This window comes from Macaca nemestrina, chromosome 13 (genome assembly GCF_043159975.1).
Source record: "Macaca nemestrina isolate mMacNem1 chromosome 13, mMacNem.hap1, whole genome shotgun sequence".
Taxonomy (NCBI): domain Eukaryota; kingdom Metazoa; phylum Chordata; class Mammalia; order Primates; family Cercopithecidae; genus Macaca; species Macaca nemestrina.
In genome coordinates this window covers 54,195,219-54,219,433 of record NC_092137.1, presented here as the reverse complement: position 1 = coordinate 54,219,433, position 24,215 = coordinate 54,195,219, and the positions used below count along the sequence as shown (strand labels likewise).

The 24,215-nt window shown below is 37.6% G+C and overlaps 1 protein-coding gene across 4 annotated transcripts in view; it reads left to right on the top strand.

Annotated features, from left to right (window-relative positions):
- Positions 1-24,215, top strand: part of LOC105465033 (proteasome activator subunit 4) — a 107,491-nt gene that overhangs the window by 60,071 nt on the left and 23,205 nt on the right. For all 4 annotated transcript variants that reach the window (XM_071076676.1, XM_071076677.1, XM_071076674.1 and 1 more), the window contains 19 exons: positions 941-996; positions 2,231-2,287; positions 2,506-2,561; positions 2,653-2,751; positions 4,197-4,259; positions 4,373-4,468; positions 7,185-7,316; positions 10,062-10,271; positions 11,614-11,750; positions 13,282-13,335; positions 13,639-13,768; positions 14,746-14,827; positions 15,890-16,043; positions 16,548-16,617; positions 17,824-17,949; positions 18,644-18,796; positions 21,773-21,877; positions 23,097-23,188; positions 23,853-23,984. In XM_071076676.1, the coding sequence (XP_070932777.1) occupies positions 941-996; positions 2,231-2,287; positions 2,506-2,561; positions 2,653-2,751; positions 4,197-4,259; positions 4,373-4,468; positions 7,185-7,316; positions 10,062-10,271; positions 11,614-11,750; positions 13,282-13,335; positions 13,639-13,768; positions 14,746-14,827; positions 15,890-16,043; positions 16,548-16,617; positions 17,824-17,949; positions 18,644-18,796; positions 21,773-21,877; positions 23,097-23,188; positions 23,853-23,984 (2,004 nt within the window). The remainder of the gene's footprint in view (positions 1-940; positions 997-2,230; positions 2,288-2,505; positions 2,562-2,652; positions 2,752-4,196; positions 4,260-4,372; positions 4,469-7,184; positions 7,317-10,061; positions 10,272-11,613; positions 11,751-13,281; positions 13,336-13,638; positions 13,769-14,745; positions 14,828-15,889; positions 16,044-16,547; positions 16,618-17,823; positions 17,950-18,643; positions 18,797-21,772; positions 21,878-23,096; positions 23,189-23,852; positions 23,985-24,215) is intronic.

Sequence of the window (24,215 nt, the reverse complement as noted above, 5' to 3'; positions counted from 1 at the left end):
CTTTTTGAGGGTATACAATATAGCTCAGGATGTGCTGATTTAAAAATGGTATTTTCTTCATGGCAAGTGCTGTGCAGTTCATTGGTGATTAGTAATAATAATAAGATTGCTGTTTATTAACTCTATATGCTTGCCGCATTTGTGCCTGTTTTTCCTTTTAGAATGTATCTCTTTGTTTAATAAAAGCTTTGAATTGAATCTCGTATTTTGAAATAAAATATTGAAAATGAGGTATATTTTTCACTAGAGAAAATGTAGATTTCAGATATATCAATTCTCATTTTCCAATAAAATCTGTTCTTGCGTATGTAAAAAGTGACTTTTAACTGTTTAATGAATTTAACTGGTTGGGTCTGGTTGTGGTAGCCTTGCAGAGCAGGGCTACCGTTTATAGGCTCGGGGTAGCCTCTGGTTGTGGTATCCTAATTCTTTATGGCAGATCTTTAATTAGGAAACAGTGATTTTTACGCCTGAATTTCTTCGAAAAGAGGTCTTTTTATTGCACATGTTAGGAGAGATGTGTTTGACTGACTTTAAGAGGAAGGGTAATGATTATCTAAATAAGCTTGTCAGTTCTATATGCTTTAGTAAAATTTGTGAGTTTTAACTGTTGTACCATTATTAAGCTGACTTTTCTTTATATAAATGTTTATTGTATTTAATCTTTTACATTTGAATATTGGATATCAATATTATGTTCCTTTAGGAGGCTCCCTGAAGTTACTACATTTTTTCTTTAAGATAAATAACATGATTCCTACTGAAACAGCATTGATCTTGAGAAAGATAGATTGATTTTTTCCACTGAAGATGGGAAATCTGTGTCTGTTAAAAGAACATAATCTTTGTTTTGGTTTAAACAGTCCAGCAATGCAACTTTTCCCTTTAATACTTCGTATTGGTATTATTAATAAATGCAAGCACTCTTGTTTTTATACAGAGTACCAAGTATGGTGTCCTTGGAAGAGACAAAGTTGTATACTGGACTTGAATATGGTATGTGAATCCTAATCCTAGTAAATCTGTGTGGATTATTTTTGTCAGTAACTCCACAAGGACAAAATGAAGTATGAAGTAGTGTTTTTGTTTTGTTTTGTTTTGAGACGGAGTCTCACTCTGTTGCCCAGGCTGGAATGTGGTGACGCGGTCTCTGCTCACTGCAACCCCTGCCTCCCTGCCTCCCAGGTTCAAACGATTCTCCTTGCCTCAGCCTCCCAAAGAGCTATGATTACAGGCATGCGCCACCAAGCCCAGCTAAGTTTTATATTTTTGGTAGAGACAGAGTTTCACCGTGGTGGCCAGGCTGGTCTCCAGCTCCTGACATCAAGTGATCTACCCAGTTCCGCTTCCCAGAGTGCTGGGATTACAACCGTGAGCCACCCTGCCTGGCCTAAAATGAAGTAGTTTTGTATTATGATGTTCCTAATCTCTTTTTTGATATATGAAAAGAATATGAATTATGCAGTACTCATTTTTGCCTATTCTGGAGAAACTGGAAAATTATTATTTAAAGAATAGCCAGTAAGAAATTGGGTCAATCTGTATTTGAATGCTATGTACAGAGGTAGGCTTTTATATATCATAATGTTCATTTATGTTTAAAATTATTCTAGCACTTATATAATATACTTGGTGTAAATAGGAATATTGTAACCCTATATTTGAATGAACTTTATACCCTCCTATCATAATAAAGTTTTATAATAACATTTACATAAAACATTTTATCGTTAATGTTCCGAATGTAACATGACTAGAAATTTAGCACCCTTTCTCATTGCTGGATTAACACTAAAGTTAGTTACATACATTAATTGCTAGGGTGTAATTGCTTGATTTAGGTCACCCACTAATTAGAAAATTCCATGTGTTTTAATCTGTAATTAGTGACTAGAGCCTTGAAATATCAGCAAAGGTGGTTTTTCTTTCCCTCGCCCCTCCCACCTTCTTGCCCCATGAAGTTTTATAAGCAGGTCTTTTTATTTATTTTTTATTATTATTATTTTTCTTTATCTTGAAGCATGAGAGACATCTCATCAGCAGGTCATTTAAGTGTAGAGGTTTTAGAAGTTGCTGTAACATGCCTCCCCACTAATCCAGCTATGGTGAAGGCAGACCTATTTTTTTCTCCAATAGTTCATCCGGTCTTGACCGAACCTGTTGATATTAACTTTAAAAGTCTGAGGAGCATTCAGTGTCTAAAATACCTTCTTTTATGTTTTCAAAATAGATCTGTCTCGAGAGAACCACCGCGAAGCAATTGCTGCAGTTATAAGGAAACTTCTTAGTAAGTATATCTGTACATTTAACTTATTTGTACTTTGGAATAAGTATTTTGGAATTTTAATTTATAACATGCATGTGTTTACTTAACGTTTTTTATTCTAAATGGTGAGAATATTGTGCAGTGATTTTTTTTCTTAATGGATTCTTAACTAATGCCTCAAGATTCTTATAGTAGTTCAAAATATTTTAACCAAAATCCTTTTCCTTCTCCCATTATAGACCACATACTTGATAATTCAGAAGATGATACCAAGTCATTATTTCTTATTATAAAGGTACAGTTGTCATTTAATAGTTGCATAATTATTAATATGATAAAGCTTGGATTGATGACTTGCAAATACAATTTGAAATTCTTTGACACAGATTATTGGAGACCTTTTGCAATTCCAAGGATCTCACAAGCATGAATTTGACTCCCGATGGAAAAGCTTCAACTTAGTAAAGAAATCAATGGAAAATCGGGTCAGTATTTTCACCTAAAAGTCTGCACTAATTTTTTTTTTTAAAGATGTATAATAACTTCCTAGTTTGGATATTATTTATCATATAGAGGAAGTTTCCCTAAAAGGAAAAATAGTAGATTTAAGAATATGTAAAAGTTAAAAATATCATGGTAGAAATCAAATGGATCCTAGCAAAAAATGTGTTTTTCTTATACAGAATCTTCTGCCTGTTTCCATGATAGTCTCTAAACTCTCAATGGGAATTTGGACAATAGCATTGAGACTACCTTGTAAGAACTTGAAGGAATTTAAAAATAGGAGGAATTATCTACAGGAATGAACTTAAAGCATTGCACTTTATGTAGATCTGAGAAAAAGTTACCTTGTATTATATTCATGCTGCAGTAGAAGTCATCGTAAGCTTCTTTGGGACCCTGGAAGAAAGAGTATCAGTGTAAGCCAAGAGATGTTCATGGCAGTGTTCTTATACCAGAAACTTTTACTGAAATTGAGTGTAAAAAGGTTCTGTGAGTTCATTGTTTAGACAACAGTTGCTAGATACTTCAGGCAGAAGGAATGGCATGTAAAAGGGCAAGGAGATATAAAAACATCACATGCTTTAGGGGCCAGCGGCTGTAGGGGGTAAACTAGGTTTGCTTCAGTTTTATATTCAGCAGTGGGAGAGTCATTAACTGTTTTTAAGTAGATCTGATTTGAATATTGATTGGAAAAGTCAACACTCAATTCACGAAACATTAAAAAGCTCTGCCACCACTGTGAACAGTAAGTACAAAGAGATTGATACTGGAAGCAAAAGAGGGAGTTAACTATTACACTCCAGGTGAAAAACACAGCCTGAGTCAAGTCACTGGTGTTGAAATGGAAATAACATGTTTTGAAAATGGTAGAATTGGGAGGCTTAATGACTAAGGAGCTGTGGTGTGGAAGAAGAAGAGTCTTTGAGCCTCAACTATCTGCCTTTGGTGACCAGGTAGAAGATTATATGGATAAAAGCTTAAATTATAACTTTTAGAAATCTAAAAGATATTATTATTAAATTTTGTACTAAACATATATTATTACCCTGAAAGGCTATGGCTATTTATAGATTTAAGAGAGTTGAGCAATTGTCTTAGTAGGCTGTTTTTGTACTTGCAGTATTTAGCTGAATAAGAACACCACTCTGTTGCTCTCCCATGCGTGGATCTAGTAGTAAACTATCAGAGAAAAACTGGGTGTTGGATGGGCTATTTAAAAGGGGGATATTTCTACTATTACCCATAAAATTAATTAAGATAGCATATTTTTATATAAGCCTGATGTCTTTAGAATAAAGGAAATACCACCACCACTCACCAGCCAACCAGGGACCTTTTTGACCTCTTACTAAGGTATTTAGAGGCATCCATTGTTGAAGTCAATTAGTGAAAATGTTGAAATATTTGTTGCTACTTTGTTTTCCAGCTCCATGGGAAAAAACAACATATCAGAGCACTGTTGATTGATAGAGTAATGTTACAGCATGAGGTAAATATGTTTTTCAGTCATAGTGACTTTTTAAAATGCCAGTTTTCCAGATGAGTATTTAGTTGTGTTTTCATAATTAAATTTTAGTAAATACTTTGCAATTGTTTTCTTAGCTACGGACACTAACTGTTGAGGGTTGTGAATACAAAAAGATACATCAAGATATGATCAGAGATCTTCTTCGCTTATCTACAAGTTCATACAGTCAGGTAAGGTTTATCCAAACAAGGCACTCTCCTCCTGCCCTCCCATTTTATTACATGCAATCTTAATTTCCCCCTTTTAACAAGAGAGTTTAAATAATTGCTCCCATAATTGGAATTATTCTCTCAATGATTGGAAATTGTAATTTCCAGTAATCACATCCAGGAAGTATTAAAACCAGAACCAAAAGCTAGGCTCTCTTAACTCGTGTTAGCATAGAAAACAGCTTTCAGGCCGGGCGCGGTGACTCAAGCCTGTAATCCCAGTACTTTGGGAGGCCAAGATGGGCAGATCACAAGGTCAGGAGATCGAGACCATCCTGGCTAACACGGTGAAACCCTGTCTCTACTAAAAAATACGAAAAACTAGCCGGGCGAGGTGGCAGGCGCCTACGCAGGAGGCTGAGGCAGGAGAATGGCGTAAACCCAGGAGGCGGAGCTTGCAGCGAGCTGAGATCAGGCCACTGCACTCCAGCCTGGGCAACATAGCGAGACTCCGTCTCAAAAAAAAAAAAAGAGAGAAAACAGCTTTCCAACTTGCAAATATATTCAAGCTAAGTTTGCTAGTCATTTTTTTATAATGCTTAATGTTGCTATTTGTAATTGCTTCTCATTTACTTAAATTTGGAAGACAGTGCTAGTGTGATATTGCTGGCACTTCAATCACATTTTGAAGTCCAGTCTACGAAGGCCACATAATTCCTCCTAAACATTATGCTTGGGTTTTAGGAAGCTGCTACCGCATGAATTGTGAGGGCTGTCTTTTAAGATAGTGGAGGCAAAAGAGATTCATGTGCAACAATTATTCTATGTTTGTAAAATAATGTAAATTAGCTACAGGTTAAGCATTGGAAACCCAAAATGCTCCAGAATCCAAAACATTTTGAGCACCAACATGATGCTCGAAGGAAATGTTTATTGGAGCATTACTGATTTCAGAATTTTGGATTTGGGATGATTACCCAGGAAGTTTATAATCCACATGTTTCAAAATCGGAAAAAAATCTCAAATCCAAAACATTTCTGGTCCTGAGCATTTTATTTTACTTTATTTTTATTTTTTAAGACACGGTCTCTGTTACCCAGGCTGCAGTGCAGCGGTATGATCACAGCCTACTGTAGCCCTGAACTCAAGCCTTGAGCTTGAGCTCAAGCGATTTTCTCACCTCAGCTTTCTGAATAGCTGGGATTACAGGCATACACTGCCCTGAACTCGTCTTGAACTCAAGCCTTGTAGCCTTGAGCTTGAGCTCAAGTGCTCATCTTATCTCAGCCTCCTGAATAGCTGGGATTACAGGCATGCGCCACCATGCTGGACTAATTTTTTCATTTTTAGTAGAGACAAGGTCTCGCTGTATTGCCCAGGCTGGCTCGAACTCCTGGGCTCAAGCGATCTTCCTGCCTGGGCCTCCCACAGTGTTGGGATTACAGGCGTGAGCCACCATGCCCGGGCACCTGAGCATTTTAGATAAAGGATACTCAACCTGTAACTAATCTCTGGCTCAGAGATTCCCTCTGAAGTAATGTTTAAAATGAGTTTGAGGCCAGGTATGGTGGCTTATGCCTGTAATCCCAACACTGTGAGTGGGAGGCCAAGGCGGGTGGATCACTTGAGATCAGGAGTTCAAGACCAGCTTGGCAACATGGTGAAACCCCCACCCTCCTAAAAATACAAAAAATTAGCCAGGTGTGGTGGCATGCACCTATAGTACCAGCTACACGGGAGGCTAAGGCAGGAGAATCGCTTGAACCCTGGGAGGCAGAGGTTGCAGTGAGCCAAGATGGCGCCACTGCACTCCAGCCTGGGTGACAGAGCGAAAAAAAAAAAAAACTGGTTATAGGAAAAGCAACATATTGTGCATATTTCAAACTCTTTTTTGTTTGTTTGTTTGAGATGGAGTCTCGCTCTGTAACCCAGGCTTGAGTGCAGTGGCACAATCTCGGTTTACTGCAACCTCCGCCTCCTAAGTTCCAGCAATTCTCCTGCCTCGGCCTCCCCGGTAGCTGGGACTACAGGCATGCACCACCATGCCTGGCTAATTTTGTGTTTTTAGTAGAGACAGGGTTTCTCCATGTTGGCCAGGCTGGCCTCTTAACTCCTGACCTCAGGTGATCCACCTGCCTCAGCCTCCCAAAGTGCTGGGATTACAGGTGTGAGCCACCGTGCCCAGCCTACTATAACCAGTTATTATCCATTACTGTTTAACTAGTTCATAAGTTGTAAATTTATATTTAATGTTTTGTTTGGGTCAAAAATATGTGAGATTGTGCTTAAGGTTTGCCTTAAAAATTTTAAGTTGTTATGTGTCTGTTTTGGTTTATTTAAGTTCCTCCTGGAAATTCTTTAATTTTCCTTGTGTGGACAGAAGAGAAAATCTGGCTCTTCATATGAAGAGTAATTCAGAATAAAAAGTTTAATAGTATGCTGGTTACTTTTAGCTATGTTACTGAGCAAATGCATATTGGTTCCATTCAGTCTCGCTTTTATCAAACATATTTCAGTCAGTGTAACCTAAACCATAGATATGGTCGGTGGTAATGTGCTTTCCTTTTGATATAAGTAAAGATAATCATTTACTTGTTTTTTAGGATATTTGCTTTGAGATTTCTTTTGTTAATGAGAAAAACATGTAAATTATCATTATTGTTTTTGAAATTTGTTTTAAACTGCTTTGTACTTTAATATATAATAAAAGTCCTTTGTTAATAATACTTCCTCCAGGTGAGAAATAAGGCTCAGCAAACATTTTTTGCTGCCTTGGGAGCATATAACTTCTGTTGCAGAGATATCATTCCCTTGGTTTTGGAGTTCTTAAGGCCTGATAGACAAGATGTTACACAGCAGCAATTCAAGGTACAGGGATTTTTTTCTGTTTTATTGTAAACATTTTCAAACATACTGAAAAGTTGAAAGAATTCTACAGTAAACATCCATATCTTCACCATTGAGGTTCTATATTTAAGATTTTGCTATATTTGTTTTATCACATATCTGTTCAGTTTTTTTATGTATTTCAAAGTAAATTGAAGATATCAACACGATTCACCTTTAAAAAGGTATAATCTTTGTTTCATACCGATATGAGGAGACTCATTATTTACTTATTTACCTCTGTTTGTGATCAGTATTATGATGAAGAAAATGTAAGAAGCAGACTTCCCTGAGGAAAAGAATTGTTGAACTTGAGTGCTAGTGGCCAAGTAGTCTGGCTGGCCTGTGGCAGAGAGGGATGAAAGACCAAGAAGTTTAGAGTAGTATGACCAGCATGAAGGAAGGGCTTAAGACAGGAAGGAAGAAATATGGTAAGTTTGAGCAATGGTATGAAAGCTTATGTAATTGGAGTAGAGAAGAAAAGAAATGATACAGGATAAGGCAAATACTACATCCTATGGGGATGTAATAGAGTATAGGTAATATATAATGATTGCTTATACTGTCAGGTAGAAAGAAATAGATTGAGAGTGAATTAAGAGTGAGAACAGGTAGGACTTGGTGATTGAACATGAGGGGACTGAAAAAAGGAAATGTCAAAATTACTAAGCTTTTGGATCGTACAACTAGTTGTTGGGCACATCAGAGAGAGCGAGAGTAGAATAGATGATGACAATAGTTAATTTGGACTAGTTTAATTTGAAGTGGTTCCAGTGAACTAAGAGCACCGTCAAGTGGGCAGTTAGACATCTGAGTCCGAAGATACCATTTCCATGTATGTTGATGATAATTGAAATCTATGGGCATGGATAAGAAAGCCTAGGAGGAGATTAAGAAGAGGACCAAGGGGCATATGTTGAGAAACTCCTTTAGAAGCCAGTAGAAGAGCTGAGTGACACTGGAGAGGTCAGAAAGGTATCAAGAAGTAGGGAAGAATCACAGAAGGCAGAAAGAGGTCTTTCTAGAAGGAAGAGTCAGTGAGTACATTCTTTGTTTTTTTGGAGATAATGAAGATGAACCCTGAACATGTTCCATGAAGCTTGTAAGACAGAGGTGTCAATAAACCATAGCCCAGGCTCAGTTGCTGTTTGCTTTTGTAAAAGTAAAAGTTTGCTTTTTTAAAACTTCTGTTGAAACACAGTCATGTTCATTTCTTTATGTATTATGTATGGCTACTTTCACTCTACAGTGACAGAGAAGAGTAGTTGAGACAGAGCAAATGGAAAATATTTGCTGACCCCCGGTGCAGATGTATAATTCAAGAGTCTTGTAGGTTTGACTCATTGACTATCCTGTTGTTGACTTAATGAGAGCAGTTTAAATGGACAAAATTAGAGAGGTCAAGTACAATCGAAAAATATCTATTAGATCAACAAAATCCAGGTTATGAGTGACCTTATGGAGAACCTGTGGAGAGGAGTGGAATACAAAGTCAGTAACAAGCTAGATTGGAATCAGGTGAGGTGAGTTGAAAATCAAAATATTGGCCGGGCACGGTGGCTCATGTCTGTAATCCCAGCACTTTGGGAGGCCAAGGTGGGCGGATCATAAGGTCAGGAGTTCTAGACTAGCCTGGCCAACACGGTGAAACCCCATCTCTACTAAAAATACAAAAATTAGCCAGGCGTGGTGGCAGGCTCCTGTAATCCCAGCTACTCAGGAGGCTGAGGCAGGAGAATCGCTTGAACCCGGGAGGCGGAGGTTGCAGTGAGCCAAGATTGTGCCACTGCACTCCAGCCTGGGCGACAGAGCAAGAATCTGCCTCAAAAAAAAAAAAAAAAAAAAAAGAAAATCAAAATATTTTGATACTACTAACTCTTTTTATGAAAAAGCACTTTAGAAAGGATACCTGCTGTCATCAAAGGATACCTGCTATCATCAGAATCATTGTGGTTAATTGGACTTTCATGAGTAATAAATACACAATATAGTTTTTATGTACTTTGTAAATTACTCAGCAACCGAGTGTTAACTACTATTTAATAAATTATTTCAAACACCAAACATTAGACCCTAAAATTTTAAGAGTGGCACATTTTGTGGTTTTTATGATATACTTGAAGAAAATTACTATGGAATATATGTTCTTAGAAACATCCTTACATTTCTTTACTACCTTATTAGTAGCCATTCTTTGAGCAATTTCTTTTTTTCTTTTTGGAGACAGGGTCTCGCTGTGTCACCTAGGCTGGAGTACAGTGGCATAAGCACAGCTCATTGTAGCCTCCGACCTGTTGGGCTTAAGTGATCCTCCCACCTCAGCCTCCTGAGGAGCTGGGACCACAGGTGTGTGCCACCATGCCCCGCTAATTTTTGATTTTTTGTAGAGAAGAGGTTTCACCATGTTGCCCAGGCTCTCAAACTCCTGAGCTCAACCGGTCTACCTGCTTTGGCCTCCCAAAATGCAAGAACTACAGGCGTGAGCCACCTCACCTGTCCCAAACTCTGTATTAAATGACTTAGAGAAAATATTAACGGATGCCACTTAAATGTCAAGTTAAAGTTTCTAAAAAGTAACATGTTCAATGTGTGAATATATTTTACTAACCAATGTTAAGCATTTAAGTAATCAATACTCATTTAAAATCAACATGTAGGTGTGTTGGCTACAACTACACGATGCCTCTTATTTCCCATGTAAACATATGTATATATTTTTTTCTGCAGGGTGCCTTGTACTGTCTCCTTGGAAATCACAGTGGTGTGTGCTTGGCAAACCTTCATGATTGGGACTGTATTGTACAGACTTGGCCAGCGATTGTTTCTTCAGGCCTTAGCCAAGCAATGTCCCTGGAAAAGCCATCAATAGTGAGACTGTTTGATGATCTTGCAGAAAAGATTCATAGGCAGTATGAAACAATTGGCTTGGACTTCACAGTAAGCAATGTCATTCTTTCATTCAAGTTTTAGTGGAAATCCCGCCTTGTTAAAATGCCCTTTATTTTTCTTGCCCTTTTTCCAGCAATAATATTCTTGGCATTTGAGTCCAGTGTTTTTTTTAAAAAAGCATTTGTTGCCTGTTTGCTTTTTGTACTTTCATTGATCATTAAGTACTTTCATAGATAACAAGGTAGAGTAGCAAGTTGGAGCATGGTGGGGAGACAGCCAGGGCTCCACAAAGGCTTACTGATTTGTTATATTTACCCTTATTTTGTGTGTGTCCACAGCTTCATTTTTCAAAGACTTAATTATATTTAACGAGGTTTACCATGCTAGCCAAAGTCACAAAAGATCGACTACTGGGTCCGGGTCTGTAATTTATAGTGAAGAAAACTAAAATTGAATGATTTGACAAATGAAAGACTAAAGAATATAACTTTCAGTGGTGCTCAGGTTGCGAGTTATAGCAGGTTTTCTAGGAACCTGCAAATCTGTATTTTTGCCCCCTCAGAACATGGGGGTGAGTAAAAGAAGGATGAGCACAGCAGAATCCACCTCTGCCTTAAAGTGACTATGGTTGACATCTCTCCCCTGGTTTAAAAACCACTGTTCTAAATATATTCCTTTTAAATCAAACATAGCGTTGCTATTTGCAACTGTCTTTAGATTATACTTTATTTTTTAGAAAAAAATTTAATTGAGATGTAATTCACATATCATAAATATCACCCTTTTAATATGGACAGGTTGTATGCACAATAGTATAGTCACAGGGCTGTGTAACCACTTGAATTCCAGAGCATTTTCCTTTTTGTTTGTTTCTCATTCTCATTCTGCTTCATTCTGTCCCCCAAGGCTAGAGTGCAGTGGCATAATCATCCCCTGCCTCAACTTTCCTAGTAACTAGGACTATAGGTGTGCACCACCACACCCAGCTAATTTAAAATTTTTTTTTTTTTTTTTAAGAGAGACAGGGGTCTTGCTGTGTTCCCAGGGCTGGTCTCAAACTCCTGGCCTCAAGCAGTCCCCTCACCTTGACCTCCCAAAGTGCTGGGATTACAGAAATGAGCCGCCATGTCTGGCCTCCACAATATTTTCATTGCCCCAAAACAAAATGAGTACCTAATAGCAGTCGCTTCCCATTCTTCCATACCCCAAAGCCCTGGAAACCACTTTCTTTTTCAGTAAATTTTCCTGTTATTAGATATTTCATATAAATGGAATCATAAAATATGTGGACTTTTGTGTCTGGCCTCTTTCACTTAACATTTTCAAGGTTCGTTCAGGTAGTATGCATCAGAACTTCATTTTTTTTTCCTGCTTTTTTCTTTTCAACAAGATTCCAAAGTCATGTGTTGAAATAGCGGAATTACTTCAACAGTCAAAAAACCCCTCTATCAACCAGATATTGCTTAGCCCAGAAAAAATTAAGGAAGGAATTAAACGCCAACAAGAAAAGAATGCTGATGCCCTAAGGTAATTGATGAATGGTGTACTTCAATAGATGACATATAGATAGTAAGTTTTGGCTTTTTTTGAGACAGAGTCTTGCCCTGTTGCCCAGGCTGGAGTACAGTGAGACGATCATGGCTCACTGCAACCTCCACCTCCCAGGTTTAAACTGTTCTCATGTGTCAGCCTCCCGAGTAGCTGAGATAACAGGCATGCACCACCACACCGGGCTATTTTTGTGTTTTTAGTAGAGACAGGGTTTCACCACATTGGCCAGGCTGGTCTCAAACTCCTGGCCTCAAGTGATCTGCCCACCTCAGCCTCCCAAAGTGCTAGGATTATAGGCGTGAGCCCCCACGCCTGGCCGATAGTAAGTTTTTAACATCTCTAAAATATAGATGTATACCATAATTGCTTAATGATGTTTACAGATTGACTTCTGAAAAAAATACAAAGAAATCAAGAGATAGTTATTACAAAGATTCCTGTTTTTTCTTTGTAAGCTATGGAGGTATAAAACACCATCTTAAAAATAAGGTCAAGCGTGGTGGCTTTTGCCTGTTATCCCAGCACTTTGGGAGGTTGAGGTGGGAAGATCGCTTGAGCTAAGGAGTTCGAGACCAGCCTGGGCAACATGGTGAAACGCTGTCTATACAAAAAATACAAAAATTAGCCAGGTATGGTGGCATGTGCCTACAGCCCCAGCTACTTAGGGGGCTAAGGAGGATCGCTTGAACCTGGGAGGCAGAGGTTATAGTGAGCAGAGATTGTGCCTCTGCATTTCAGCCTGGGTAAAAGAGCAAGACCCTGTCTCAAATAAAACAAAAAGTTATTTCACTGTCATACCTTTTTTTTTTTTCTAGTCAATTATCTTTCTTTCTTTCTTTTTTAAGGTAGTAATATTTCAGAAACTGCGTAACTGGTACATATCAGTCATTAATTCCTAAATTCAAGTTTAGCAGATGTATCATTTTATAGTTCATATAATAATAATGACTTTTTGGTCAAATTTGGTATCAGGATTTTAATAAACTGTTTTTGGATTCTTGGTACCAAAGCACTTAAATCCTTCAGTGATGACACTCAAGCAAGAGTCTTCCTAATTTGATTTTGTCTTTGCCTTATAATTAGTATATGAATATGCCTCTTTGTTGTTTTCTAAAATGTGTATAAATAATAAATTCTTACAGCCTATGTAATATATTTCATAGGCTGTATCGTGTGTGTGTGTGTGTGTGTGTGTGTGTGTGTGTGTGTGTGTGTATACCACTCCCAATTAATTGATTACTACTTACAGAGTTACTTGTGCATGTCCACTCAGGAAAAGTTGAGTTCACTCTCCCTAGCCTCTCATGAGCTTTTCCCAGCATCTCTGTTCACCTGTCTGCTTTCATTCTGGCTTGCTTGTCACCAGGCCCTTTACAGTCAGGTGGTGAGAAGTAAGTGGGCAAGGAGGGTGAATTTGGCTAGAATTTGCATTTCTATTATATTTTTTGATGTTCATTTTAGTATTATAGTAAAGTAATACCTCACCTGATTTTTTTTTTTTTTAAAGGAACTATGAAAATTTGGTAGACACCTTGCTAGATGGTGTGGAGCAAAGAAACCTGTAAGTACAAAAGATTTTTGTAATTCTCACAGCATTTATCTTAAATACTATAGGAGTTTTCTACAAGGAAGGCTATGAATGACTATGTCACAAAAAGTTGTGTTCTGATTTGTGTATTTGTAAGCAGATTAAGAGGAAAAGAGATGGAGGGAAAGTTTGGGATTAATGATAGAAGCAGCGTTCTTCAGTAGACCTATTTTAATTCTTGAGAAACTTAAAATTATAAGGTGTTTCACATACTTTCTTTTTTTTTTTCAAGTGGTTTTATGTGTGGTATGCTTTGTCATTTTTCCTCCTTTTAAGGCCCTGGAAATTTGAACATATAGGCATTGGGCTTCTGTCTCTACTGCTGAGAGATGACCGAGTGTTGCCTCTTCGTGCCATACGGTTTTTTGTTGAGAATCTCAACCATGATGCAATTGTAGTTCGGAAGGTACATACCTTGTTTTAGCTACAGTCTTGAGTTTGAGACTATGTACGTGACCTGAAGTCTTTAAATTCTTCACAAACAATACACACTTGGTTAATAAATATCTTGAAGTATATTGATTTGAAATCTACCCCGTTGGTTCAGAGATGATAATGATTCATCTAACAAATATATAAGGACATGCTTAGGCACTGTGTGTTTAAACACTGGGAATATAGCAGGAAATAAGTTTATAGGCTAATGGGAAAGATTGAAAAATTAAAAAATTAGATGTGCAGTGTTTCAGGAGGGGTAAGAAACCTGAGGGTACAGTTTTGTACTCTCCAAGTGTCAGAGGTGAGGTGAGGGATTGGGAGATGGCCTAAGCTGAAGCATTGGAGAACGACCTTTAAAGATACCCTGAGGCTGGGCCAGGCTTGGTGGCTCACGCCTGTAATCCCAGCACTTTGGGAGACTGAGGCAGGTAGATCACATGAGGTTGGGAGTTCCAGACCAGCCTGACCAACATGGAGAAACCCCGTTTCTACCAGAAGTACAAAATTTGCTGGACGTGGTGGCGCATGCCTGTAATCCCAGCTACTCGGGAGGCTGAGGCAGGAGAACCGCTTGAACCCGGGATGGGGAGGTTGTGGTGAGCCGAGATTGTGCCATTGCACTCCAGCCTGGGCAACAAGAGTGAAAACTCAGTCTAAAAAAAAATAAAATAAAATACCTGGAGGCTAAGATTTGAAGAATGAGCAGGTATTGGTTTAACAAAGAAAGGGTCAAAGTTTTCTAGGAGGAGAGACTAGCATGGGTAGAGTAAGAACTGCCTGTGATTTATTCTAAGTCAGATTTAGCACTCACATGGCTGTACTGCCAGATGTCAATAGGTGAGGTGTTTTTTTAAAGAAACAGAATCGATTTCTCCTTTGAGTAGAGCAAGCAACCAGTTAAGTGATTTAAGTATTTTTTATAATTGTGCCTTTTTTCTTTTCTAGATGGCTATCTCAGCTGTTGCTGGTATCCTTAAACAGCTAAAAAGAACCCACAAAAAGCTGACCATTAACCCATGTGACATCAGTGAGTACTACCAGAAGTAATTAATAGTACTTTCCAATAAAACTCAGAAAATTTTCTTGACATGTATACATTTTAGTTCTTGACCTCAAATATTGTTCTATGGATATTAACACAAAATATGAAATAACATTATGAAGGAAACAGTTGACTTAGTAAAAGCCAGTGATAACTATCTACAAAAATAGATTGATTCTTTCTGCCTTCATATTATTTATGTCACCCACTAAGCAATTATACTAATTATTTCATCAACTGTATTTCAAAGACTTAAATTGCTGTTATTAATTTGTTAAATGTTTCTCTTTGGGTGGTGGGATTATAGGGACAAGGTGAATTTTCTTCCTCATACCTTATTGTATTACCAGAATTTTTCAGAAGAAAAAACCATTTTTTTCTGGTCTCCAATCCAGGATTAAAACATTGCATTTCAATTGTATGGTATCTTTAGTTTCCTTTAATGCAATGTTTAATCCTGGATTGGATTATAGTCCAGAAGAAAATGTTTAAAAATTTTTTTTAATGTAAAGTACATTCAGTGGGACAGCCGTCCAAATTTAAGTCTGTTGATGAAATAATTTTACTGTGTTAATGTAAACTTTGAGAATTGTATTTTGATTATTTGAGATGATGTCTACAGTTGATACTCATAGTTTTGATAAGTATGTGTGGAGAGAGAGAGAATATCAAAATGTTAAAATTTGGGTGTCTCAGTGAAAGTTATGTGGGAATTCTTTGAGCTCTGTAAGTCTGGAATTATTATTTCAAATCTAAATAGTTTAAACAAAATTAATCCATTTAATTTTGGTAAAAGGAATGAAGTAAGTTTCATCCTTGATCTTTTCCCCCAAAATAACTGATTCAACAAAATTTAGTAGATAATCCCATCTTCTCTGTTTTGAAATGTGCCCCCAATTGCTCATACATATGTTACCTTGTCTTGAGAGAATTTTAATAGTGTTGTATTGTGAAGACAAAGTTACACTGGTACTGTTGATTGAAATTTGAGAATAACTGTTGGGTGAATGTTTTTAAATTCATCAAATGTGATTGTCTTTTCCTTAGGTGGATATCCTAAACCCACCCAAATTATTGCTGGTGATAGACCTGATAATCATTGGTTGCATTATGATAGCAAAACTTTACCAAGAACTAAAAAAGAATGGGAGTCAAGTTGCTTTGTGGAAAAAACTCACTGGGGATACTACACCTGGCCAAAGTAAGTAACTTACTGTGTATCTTATCATTAAATGCCTTTGATATAACTTTTATCATATTTCAGTTTCTGGGGAGGTTCAGAGGCACTTGAAGGTTCTTTTATCTTTCCCCTTCCCTAGTCCTCTCTTTCTTTTGCTCCTGCCAATGCTACGCCTCATTCCTGCCTCTTTCCTTGTATGAAAACCCTTAGCCTTTCTGAATCCCATGGTTATATGGCTAAGGAGGTTATTAATAGCTGCTCTAAATTATATTCCTACCTATTAATAATACACATGCCTAAACCAGCCCAGAGAAATACATACTTTTCTCTCCTTATTAACTCCATTTGTCATTAGGACACAGTGATCTGATAGATTTTTAAGGCCTAGACTGTTACTGCTGTACTCATCTCCCCAAACTTAGCATCTAGTTAGAGTTCATTAAAAGTGCCTTCTAATGCTTTCTATCCATGAAGCTCTAATATTTTTTTCTATGCGTATGATAAATATGAACTCTTACTATATAGGAATATGGTTGTTTATGCTGGTGTGGAAGAGCAGCCTAAGCTTGGCAGAAGCAGGGAGGATATGACAGAGGTAAGCATTCCATTTCACCATGGTTCAAATGCATCTTATTTTGGGCCACTGATTTATCTCAACCTCACTTCAATTCTTCTTTTTCTTTTTTTTTCTTAATACAAGTTGTGTTTTTCAGTATAGCGCTGCATAAATATTGGTGACTATGTAATCCATTCTCCCCAACCCCTTTATACCAGTGCCAGTTGACATAGATCTTGATGTATCTAAGACTGAGTTACCACCCCATTCAGCACTCCCTTGGCTACTGCTTCATGTAGTTTGCTGCTCATTTCTTGTATCAGTTCCGTTACAAGTGTTTTAAAGGAAAAGTTAATGACTGATTTTTAGTTTTCTATTGCATATAAATTATGGGTACTCCATAAACACATACTGGTAGATTTCAGTTAAAACTTGACTTAAACTTCATTTAATTTACTTCATTTTGAAAGTTGACTTGGCTGGGAGCCATGGCACATGCCTGTAATCCCAACACTTTGGAAGTCTGAGGCAGATGGATCACTTGAGCCCAGGAGTTTGAGACTATCCTGAGCAACATGGCGAAACCCTGTCTCTACAAAAAATACAAAAGTTAGCTGGGCGTAGTGGTGCACACCTCTAGTCTCAGCTACTTGGAAGGCTAAGGTGGGAAAATTACCTGATTACCTGCAATGAGCCATGATCACACCACTGCACTCCAGCCTGAGTGACAGAGTGAGACCCTGTCCCAAAAAAAGAAAAGAAAAAAGAAAGTTGACAAGGGTTTTTAAGTTTATGTATTCCTCAAGTTAATGGTGTTGTAACTTTTTCTGGTTCTGAACGGTTGGTTTACCTTTTAACTTCTGGTGTTTTATAAATATGGAAGTGATTTGTTGGGGCTTGATTTATAGTCTTGGGGATTTTAACAAATTGCACACCAGATGTCACAGTTGCTTTCAGTCTTCATTTACCAAGCAGAACATTTGTTGATTTTTAATTCACAGTGTGAGAAATAGGATTCAAACTTGAGAATCTGAAGGAAAACTTATTCTTACTGTTTTAGCATTTTTAGAGGGAGATAGTTGGTTTTAGAAATCATTGTTATCTATGAGAACTAAAAATTCATTGAAACAAAAATACAGCCTGCTTTTGACTATCAAAATCTTGTAATTTTAACTTTTTCAGAATCATGTATTTAAGTAGATTTTAAACCCTGAATATTGTTCTTTTTTTTTTTTAACTTTGTAGGCAGAACAGATTATATTTGATCATTTTTCTGATCCTAAATTTGTTGAACAGTTAATTACTTTTCTATCATTAGAAGACAGAAAAGGAAAAGATAAGTTTAATCCACGACGTTTTTGTCTCTTTAAGGTAACTATATTATTTACATATCCTCTTTGTAATGCTTAGTAACTATTCAGTTTGTAGGTTCATAACTTATAAATATTTGATCAAGGCTAGCCATCTGCTTTCATCTAAAATGGCACTGGAATTTACACTGAACATGTATAGACTTTTGTTGTTGTCATTATTCCCTAAACAAGACATTATAACAAGTATTTACGTAGCATTAATATATAATACAATTGGTAAACATTGTATTAGATCTTATAAGTACTCTTAAGATGATTTAAAATATACAGGAGGATGTATTACCATTTTATGTAAAGGACTTGAACATTTTGGTATTCTGGAGTGGGGATCTTGAAACCAGTTCCCCATGCACACCAAGGGATGACTGTATTTATCTTTAATGTTTGTTGTAATTGGCACTAGAAAGAAAAAAATACCCAAAACTATATGTGTTTTTTATGTTTAGTTGCTTTTTTTGAGGTGTGATACTTAGAAAGATTATTAATATTTGTTTCATTGGTTACATTTTAATGTGATGTTTAAAATGACAATATTCTTACTATTTTAACTTATCGGAATTGTTAAAGCAGTTCTAAAGGGGAGTGCGCTTGGAGTTGTTAAGCACATTAGTAATGTACAGAATAATTACAAGCATAATTATAATTGAGATGATAGCCATTTGAGTACTGAAGAACTGTCTTTGTTTTTATAGGGTATATTCAGGAATTTTGATGATGCCTTCCTGCCAGTTCTGAAGCCGCATTTAGAACGTTTGGTTGCAGATTCACATGAAAGCACCCAGCGATGTGTTGCAGAAATTATAGCTGGTTTAATCAGAGGTTCTAAGCATTGGACATTTGAAAAGGTGATGTATTAATATTTGTACAGAACATTTCCTGTTAAAGCTATGTTACCCATTTTGGTGGCAATTCCCAACACATTAGATGCTGATAATTAAAATATGAAATGTTCAGTGATAGGAAATATGCCGATATGTAGACATTGCTTTTGATTACAGATTACAGCTTAATGGTCTCTAAGAACATTTACTATCTTTAAATTTTTGAAATATTTACCCACATTGGTGGAAAAAATCCAAAAAAAAAAAAAAAAGAATTCCAGTTTCTTGAAAAAGAGGAAGATCCTGGAACACTGGTCCTACATTATTGCACTGTGTCACTCTGCTGATGGTGCATGTGCGCTTCTCCCTTCATTAAGCCATTCCAGCTTCTCATTAAGTCTTTTCTCTTAGCCTCCTTATCATTTATATTACTTGCCTAGTCTTCTAGACAGTTGGAGTTTGACTCTCCCTTTTAGAGTATCCCTTTTTTTAATTGTAAGATTTAGTTTTCATACATCTGTCTTTAAGGTTAGTTTGTTAGCAAAATGCACCAGACTAAAAATAACCTGGTCAAATGTCAGGACTACCTGAACATAAGGTAGACCATTATTTTGTCGAAGAGAAGACACAAATAGGGTTTTTTGGTCAACTTTTAGGAGGACTGCAAACACTTTTGCTTACAAGAAACAATTTTATTTTAAAATGTTACATGTGGTCTTGTCATCTGTTACGTTACTAAAGCCACTCTTGAGTTACCTGTTTTGTAAAACATAATTCCTTTCCCTATATGTTCTTTGAGATAAAGCTTTTTTTGGTAAAATCAAAACAGTGCTGCCACTGAAAATTTTGTCTCAAACCCTTCCTGCTGATTGAAGAATTCCTTCCTGCCTCCCTCCCTCCCTCCCTTCCTTCCTTCTTTCTTTCTTTTTTTTTTTTTGAGACGGAGTCTCGCTCTGTCGCCCAGGCTGGAGTGCAGTGGCGCGATCTCGGCTCACTGCAAGCTCCGCCTCCCGGGTTCACGCCATTCTCCTGCCTCAGCCTCCCGAGTAGCTGGGACTACAGGCGCCCACAACCGCGCCCAGCTAATTTTTTGTATTTTTAGTAGAGACGGGGTTTCACTGTGGTCTCGATCTCCTGACCTTGTGATCCGCCCGCCTCGGCCTCCCAAAGTGCTGGGATTACAGGCGTGAGCCACCGCGCCCGGCCTCCTTCCTTCTTTCCTTACCTCCCTCCCTCCCTCCCTCCCTCCTTGTCTGCCTGCCTTCCTTCCTCCTTGTCTGCCTTCCTTCCTTCCATCTTCCTTGTCTGCGTTTCTTCTCTTTCTTTTTTTTTGGACAGTCTTACTCTGTCGCCCAGGCTGGAGTACAGTGGTGTGATCATGGCTCTGTGCAACCTCTGTCCCCTGGGTTCAAGCAATGCCTCAGCCACCTCAGTAGCTGGGATTACAGGCATGCGCCACCATGTCAGGCTAATTTTTGTGTTTTTAATAGAGGCGGGGTTTCTCCACATTAGCCAGGCTGGTCTCGAACTCATGGCTCTTGAACTCTGCCTACCTTGGCCTCCCAAAGTGCTGGGATTACAGGTGTGAGCTACTGTGCCTGGCCTTCATTCATTCTTTTTTTTAAAACAAATTTCAGATTTTTTTTTTAGGAACTTAAAAAATTGATAATAGTAGCTGTTCATGTTTATGGGGTACATGTGATATTTTGATACATGCACACAGTGTGTAATGATGAAATCAAGGTATGTCCTTTTTAACTAAAGTACAGTCCATGGACCTACAGCAGAGGTCGCACTTGGGAGCTTTTTAGGAAAGTAAGATGTCAGGCCCACTTAAGATGAATCAGTCTGCATTTTAAGACCTCAAGGTGATTTGTATGCTCATTAACCTTTGAGAAAATATATGTGCGTAAATGCAGTCTCTGTACAACTGTATGTGTTTTTAAGGACTGTTTATCCAAGACTTGGAATTTGAAGATTATATCTCAGACTAATTACTAAATTAAATTAAAATGTCATTCATTGCCTCTAAGATTTAATCAAATGATCTTGAGAAATGTGGAAAATTTGATTGAGGTTTTGTTTCAGCCTAGTGTACTATTATACAAGATTTTTAAGAACACTTACCAGTCATATGAGAGATTTGTTTTGTTTTATTTTGTTTTTTGAGACATAGTCTCGCTCTGTTGCTTAGGCTGGAGTGCGGTGGGATGATCTCGGCTCACTGCAACCTCTGCCTCCCAGGTTCAAGCGATTCTCCTGCCTCAGCCTCCCGAGTAGTTGGGATTACAGACATGTGCCACCACGCTCAGCTAATTTTTGTATTTTTAGTGGAGACGTGGTTTTGCCCTGTGGCCAGGCTGGTCTTAAACTCCTGATCTCAAGTGATCCCCCTGCCTTGGCCTCCCAAAGTTCTGGGATTACAGGCGTGACCCACTGCACTCAGCCAAGAGATTTTTTTTAAAGAGCCACACAAAGTATTTACTCTTTTCTGAATATCTTTTGGGAAACATTTCACCTATATCTGGATATGTATGATGATAATGTAGTGAGGTACTTTCGTGGATTAATTGGGTGCTCTAAAAAATAATTGGGGCCAGGCATACTAGCTCATACCTATAATTCTAGCACTTTGGGAGGTCAGGGTGACAGGATTGCTTGAGGCTAGGAGTTCAAGACCAGCTGGGGCAACATAGCAAGATCCTGTTTTTACAAAAAGTAAAAAAAAAAAAAATTGCTGGGCATAGTGGCACACACCTATAGTCCACGCTCCTTGGAAGGCTGAAGTGAGTGGATCACTTGAGCTCACAAGCTTAAGGCTGCATCGAGGTATGATCGTGCCACTGCACTCCAGCCTGGGCAATAGCATGAGACCATGTCTCAAAAATAATTTAAATGATGTATTTATATGTGCGTACATTTCCAGGTAAAGAAAGATATTTGGAGAAAAATGTTCAGAGTGTCATTAACTCTTACCATTATATATTTTGTTTTGAGTAGGTGGAGAAGCTGTGGGAGCTTCTGTGCCCTCTGCTTAGAACAGCACTGTCTAACATTACCGTTGAAACTTATAATGACTGGGGAGCTTGTATAGCAACATCTTGTGTAAGTTATCCTACATCTTTCTTTGTCTAACTCGTGTATTCAAACTGTTTGATACTGTCTCTGTTTTTTATTTCCATGGGATTCGAGACTATTATTCTAAGTGAAGTAACTCACTTCTTGAATCTTGAAAGTTTGTTCATACTTTTGTCATCTTACGTAATTGGAGATGGCTCTATTTAGCCTTTCAAATAAGTCTTGAGAGGTAACTCTTAAGTGATTATTTTATCTTCTCTGCTGTGGTAATGCATTTTAAAATTAAGTGACAATCATGTATTTGGAAATGTCACTTACATATAGTAAAAGCCACATAATACAAAGTTAAGGTATTATTTTTTATACCGGATATGTCCATAGCTTGTGTACTTTGATTTAAGATAATCCATTTAGCTAACAACAGTTTTCTCACTGTTAACTTGAACTATGATTGTCATATTTGAATCTGAGTCATCTGTCAGTTTTAGTTTGGTTTTCTTCTTCTATACAGTCAGCCCTCCATATCCATAAGTTCCACATCTGTCGTTTCAGCCAACCTGAGAAGATGGAGAATATTTTGGAAGGGTGGGGGATGGTTGTGTCTATAGTGAACCTGTTCAGATTTTTTTTTCTTGTCATTATTCCCTAAACAATACAGTATAACCACTATTTACATAGCATTTACATTGTATTAGGTATTACAAATAATCTAGAGAAGATGTAAAGTGTACAGGAGGATGTGCGTAGGTTATATGTAAATTCTACACCATTTTCATAAGAGACTTGAGCATCTGTGGATTTTGGTATCCTAAGGGAGTTCTGGAACCAATCTGCCACAGATACCAAGGGGTGACTGTACTTATATATGTTTTTAGTATTTCTAAAATAATTGAATATGACTGGGTGCACTGGCCCTCACCTTTAATCGCAGAACTTTGGGAAGCCGAGTCAGGAAGATTGCTTGGGGCCAGGAGTTGGAGACCAGCCTGGGCAATATAGGGAGACTCTGTCTCTACAAAAAATAAAAAATTGCGAAGCATAGTGGCACATGCCTGTGGTCCCAGCTACTTTAGAGGCCGAGGCGGGTGGATTACTTGAAGCCTGGGAGGTAATCACACCACTTCACTCCAGCCTGGGCAAGAGTTAGACCTAGCCTTAAAAACAAAATTAAATAAAATAACTGAATATGATTTATTTATAGAATTGTAGGTCCCCTGTTAACTGTTACATCATATTTTAAACACAGGAAAGCAGAGATCCCCGGAAACTTCACTGGCTTTTTGAACTGCTGTTGGAATCACCATTGAGTGGTGAAGGAGGATCCTTTGTAGATGCATGGTAAATTTTTTTAAAAACCCATGAGGTGTTTATAAATGGTCTATACTTGTAAAGTCTAGATGAAGTAATTACTTTCTTCTGGAAGGTGTTGTGATCTGGTTCCATACAACATGTGATACTTAATAAGAGTTATTTATTAGTTGGATAAGTAAGTGAGATGTAGGCAACCTGAGCAATTTAAACGCAAATTAGAGTCAGCATTCTTTGCTGTCAGATCTTTTATTGGAATTGTCTTTTGTACTTTTGTGTCTTCATCACATCTTATGTTAAAAAGATACAAAGAGAGAGTAATCATTTTAAGGAAAAACTGCCTTGGTTGGGGCATATGGTGCTGTAGAAAGTTAGACAATAGAAATATGGATAATTTCATTCAAAAGAAGAAGTACTTAATGAGAAAACTTGAATTCTGATGTTTAAATATTACTTGGTGAGTATTCTGAAGTCAGTATTTCTTTCAGTTGTCTAGTAGTGGAGATGAAATGCAAATACAGAAGGAAAAATAAAATCTTCATAAACAGGCTATTTTGAATTGTGGATATTGTAGTAGTTATTAGGTGAGAAAATGAAAAAGTTTTAAGTGAAATACAGACATTGTCTGTCCATACTGTCAATATGTAAAGGCAGAAAGGGCCTCCAAAATAACACTACGATGCTTTAATTTTAGTCGACTTTATGTACTACAAGGTGGCCTTGCCCAGCAAGAGTGGAGAGTGCCTGAACTATTGCACAGACTACTGAAGTATTTGGAGCCTAAACTCACCCAGGTTTACAAAAATGTCAGAGAAAGAATAGGAAGGTAGGTACCGTTTTCTCTGTGGCATACCTCTCGAGTGCTTTGTTTTTTAAATTGTAATAGCTAATAATACATGCTGGTTATGTTGTCAGTGGGTTTCATGGTGTCTTTCTCAAATTGTTTGCTATTGTGTCGTGGGAACCAAGATGCAACACTGAATGTAAACTAGGACAGCAGCGTCCTCAGAAGCCAAAGATGAGCAGTCACAACACTTAAGTTTCAATACCTCTTAAT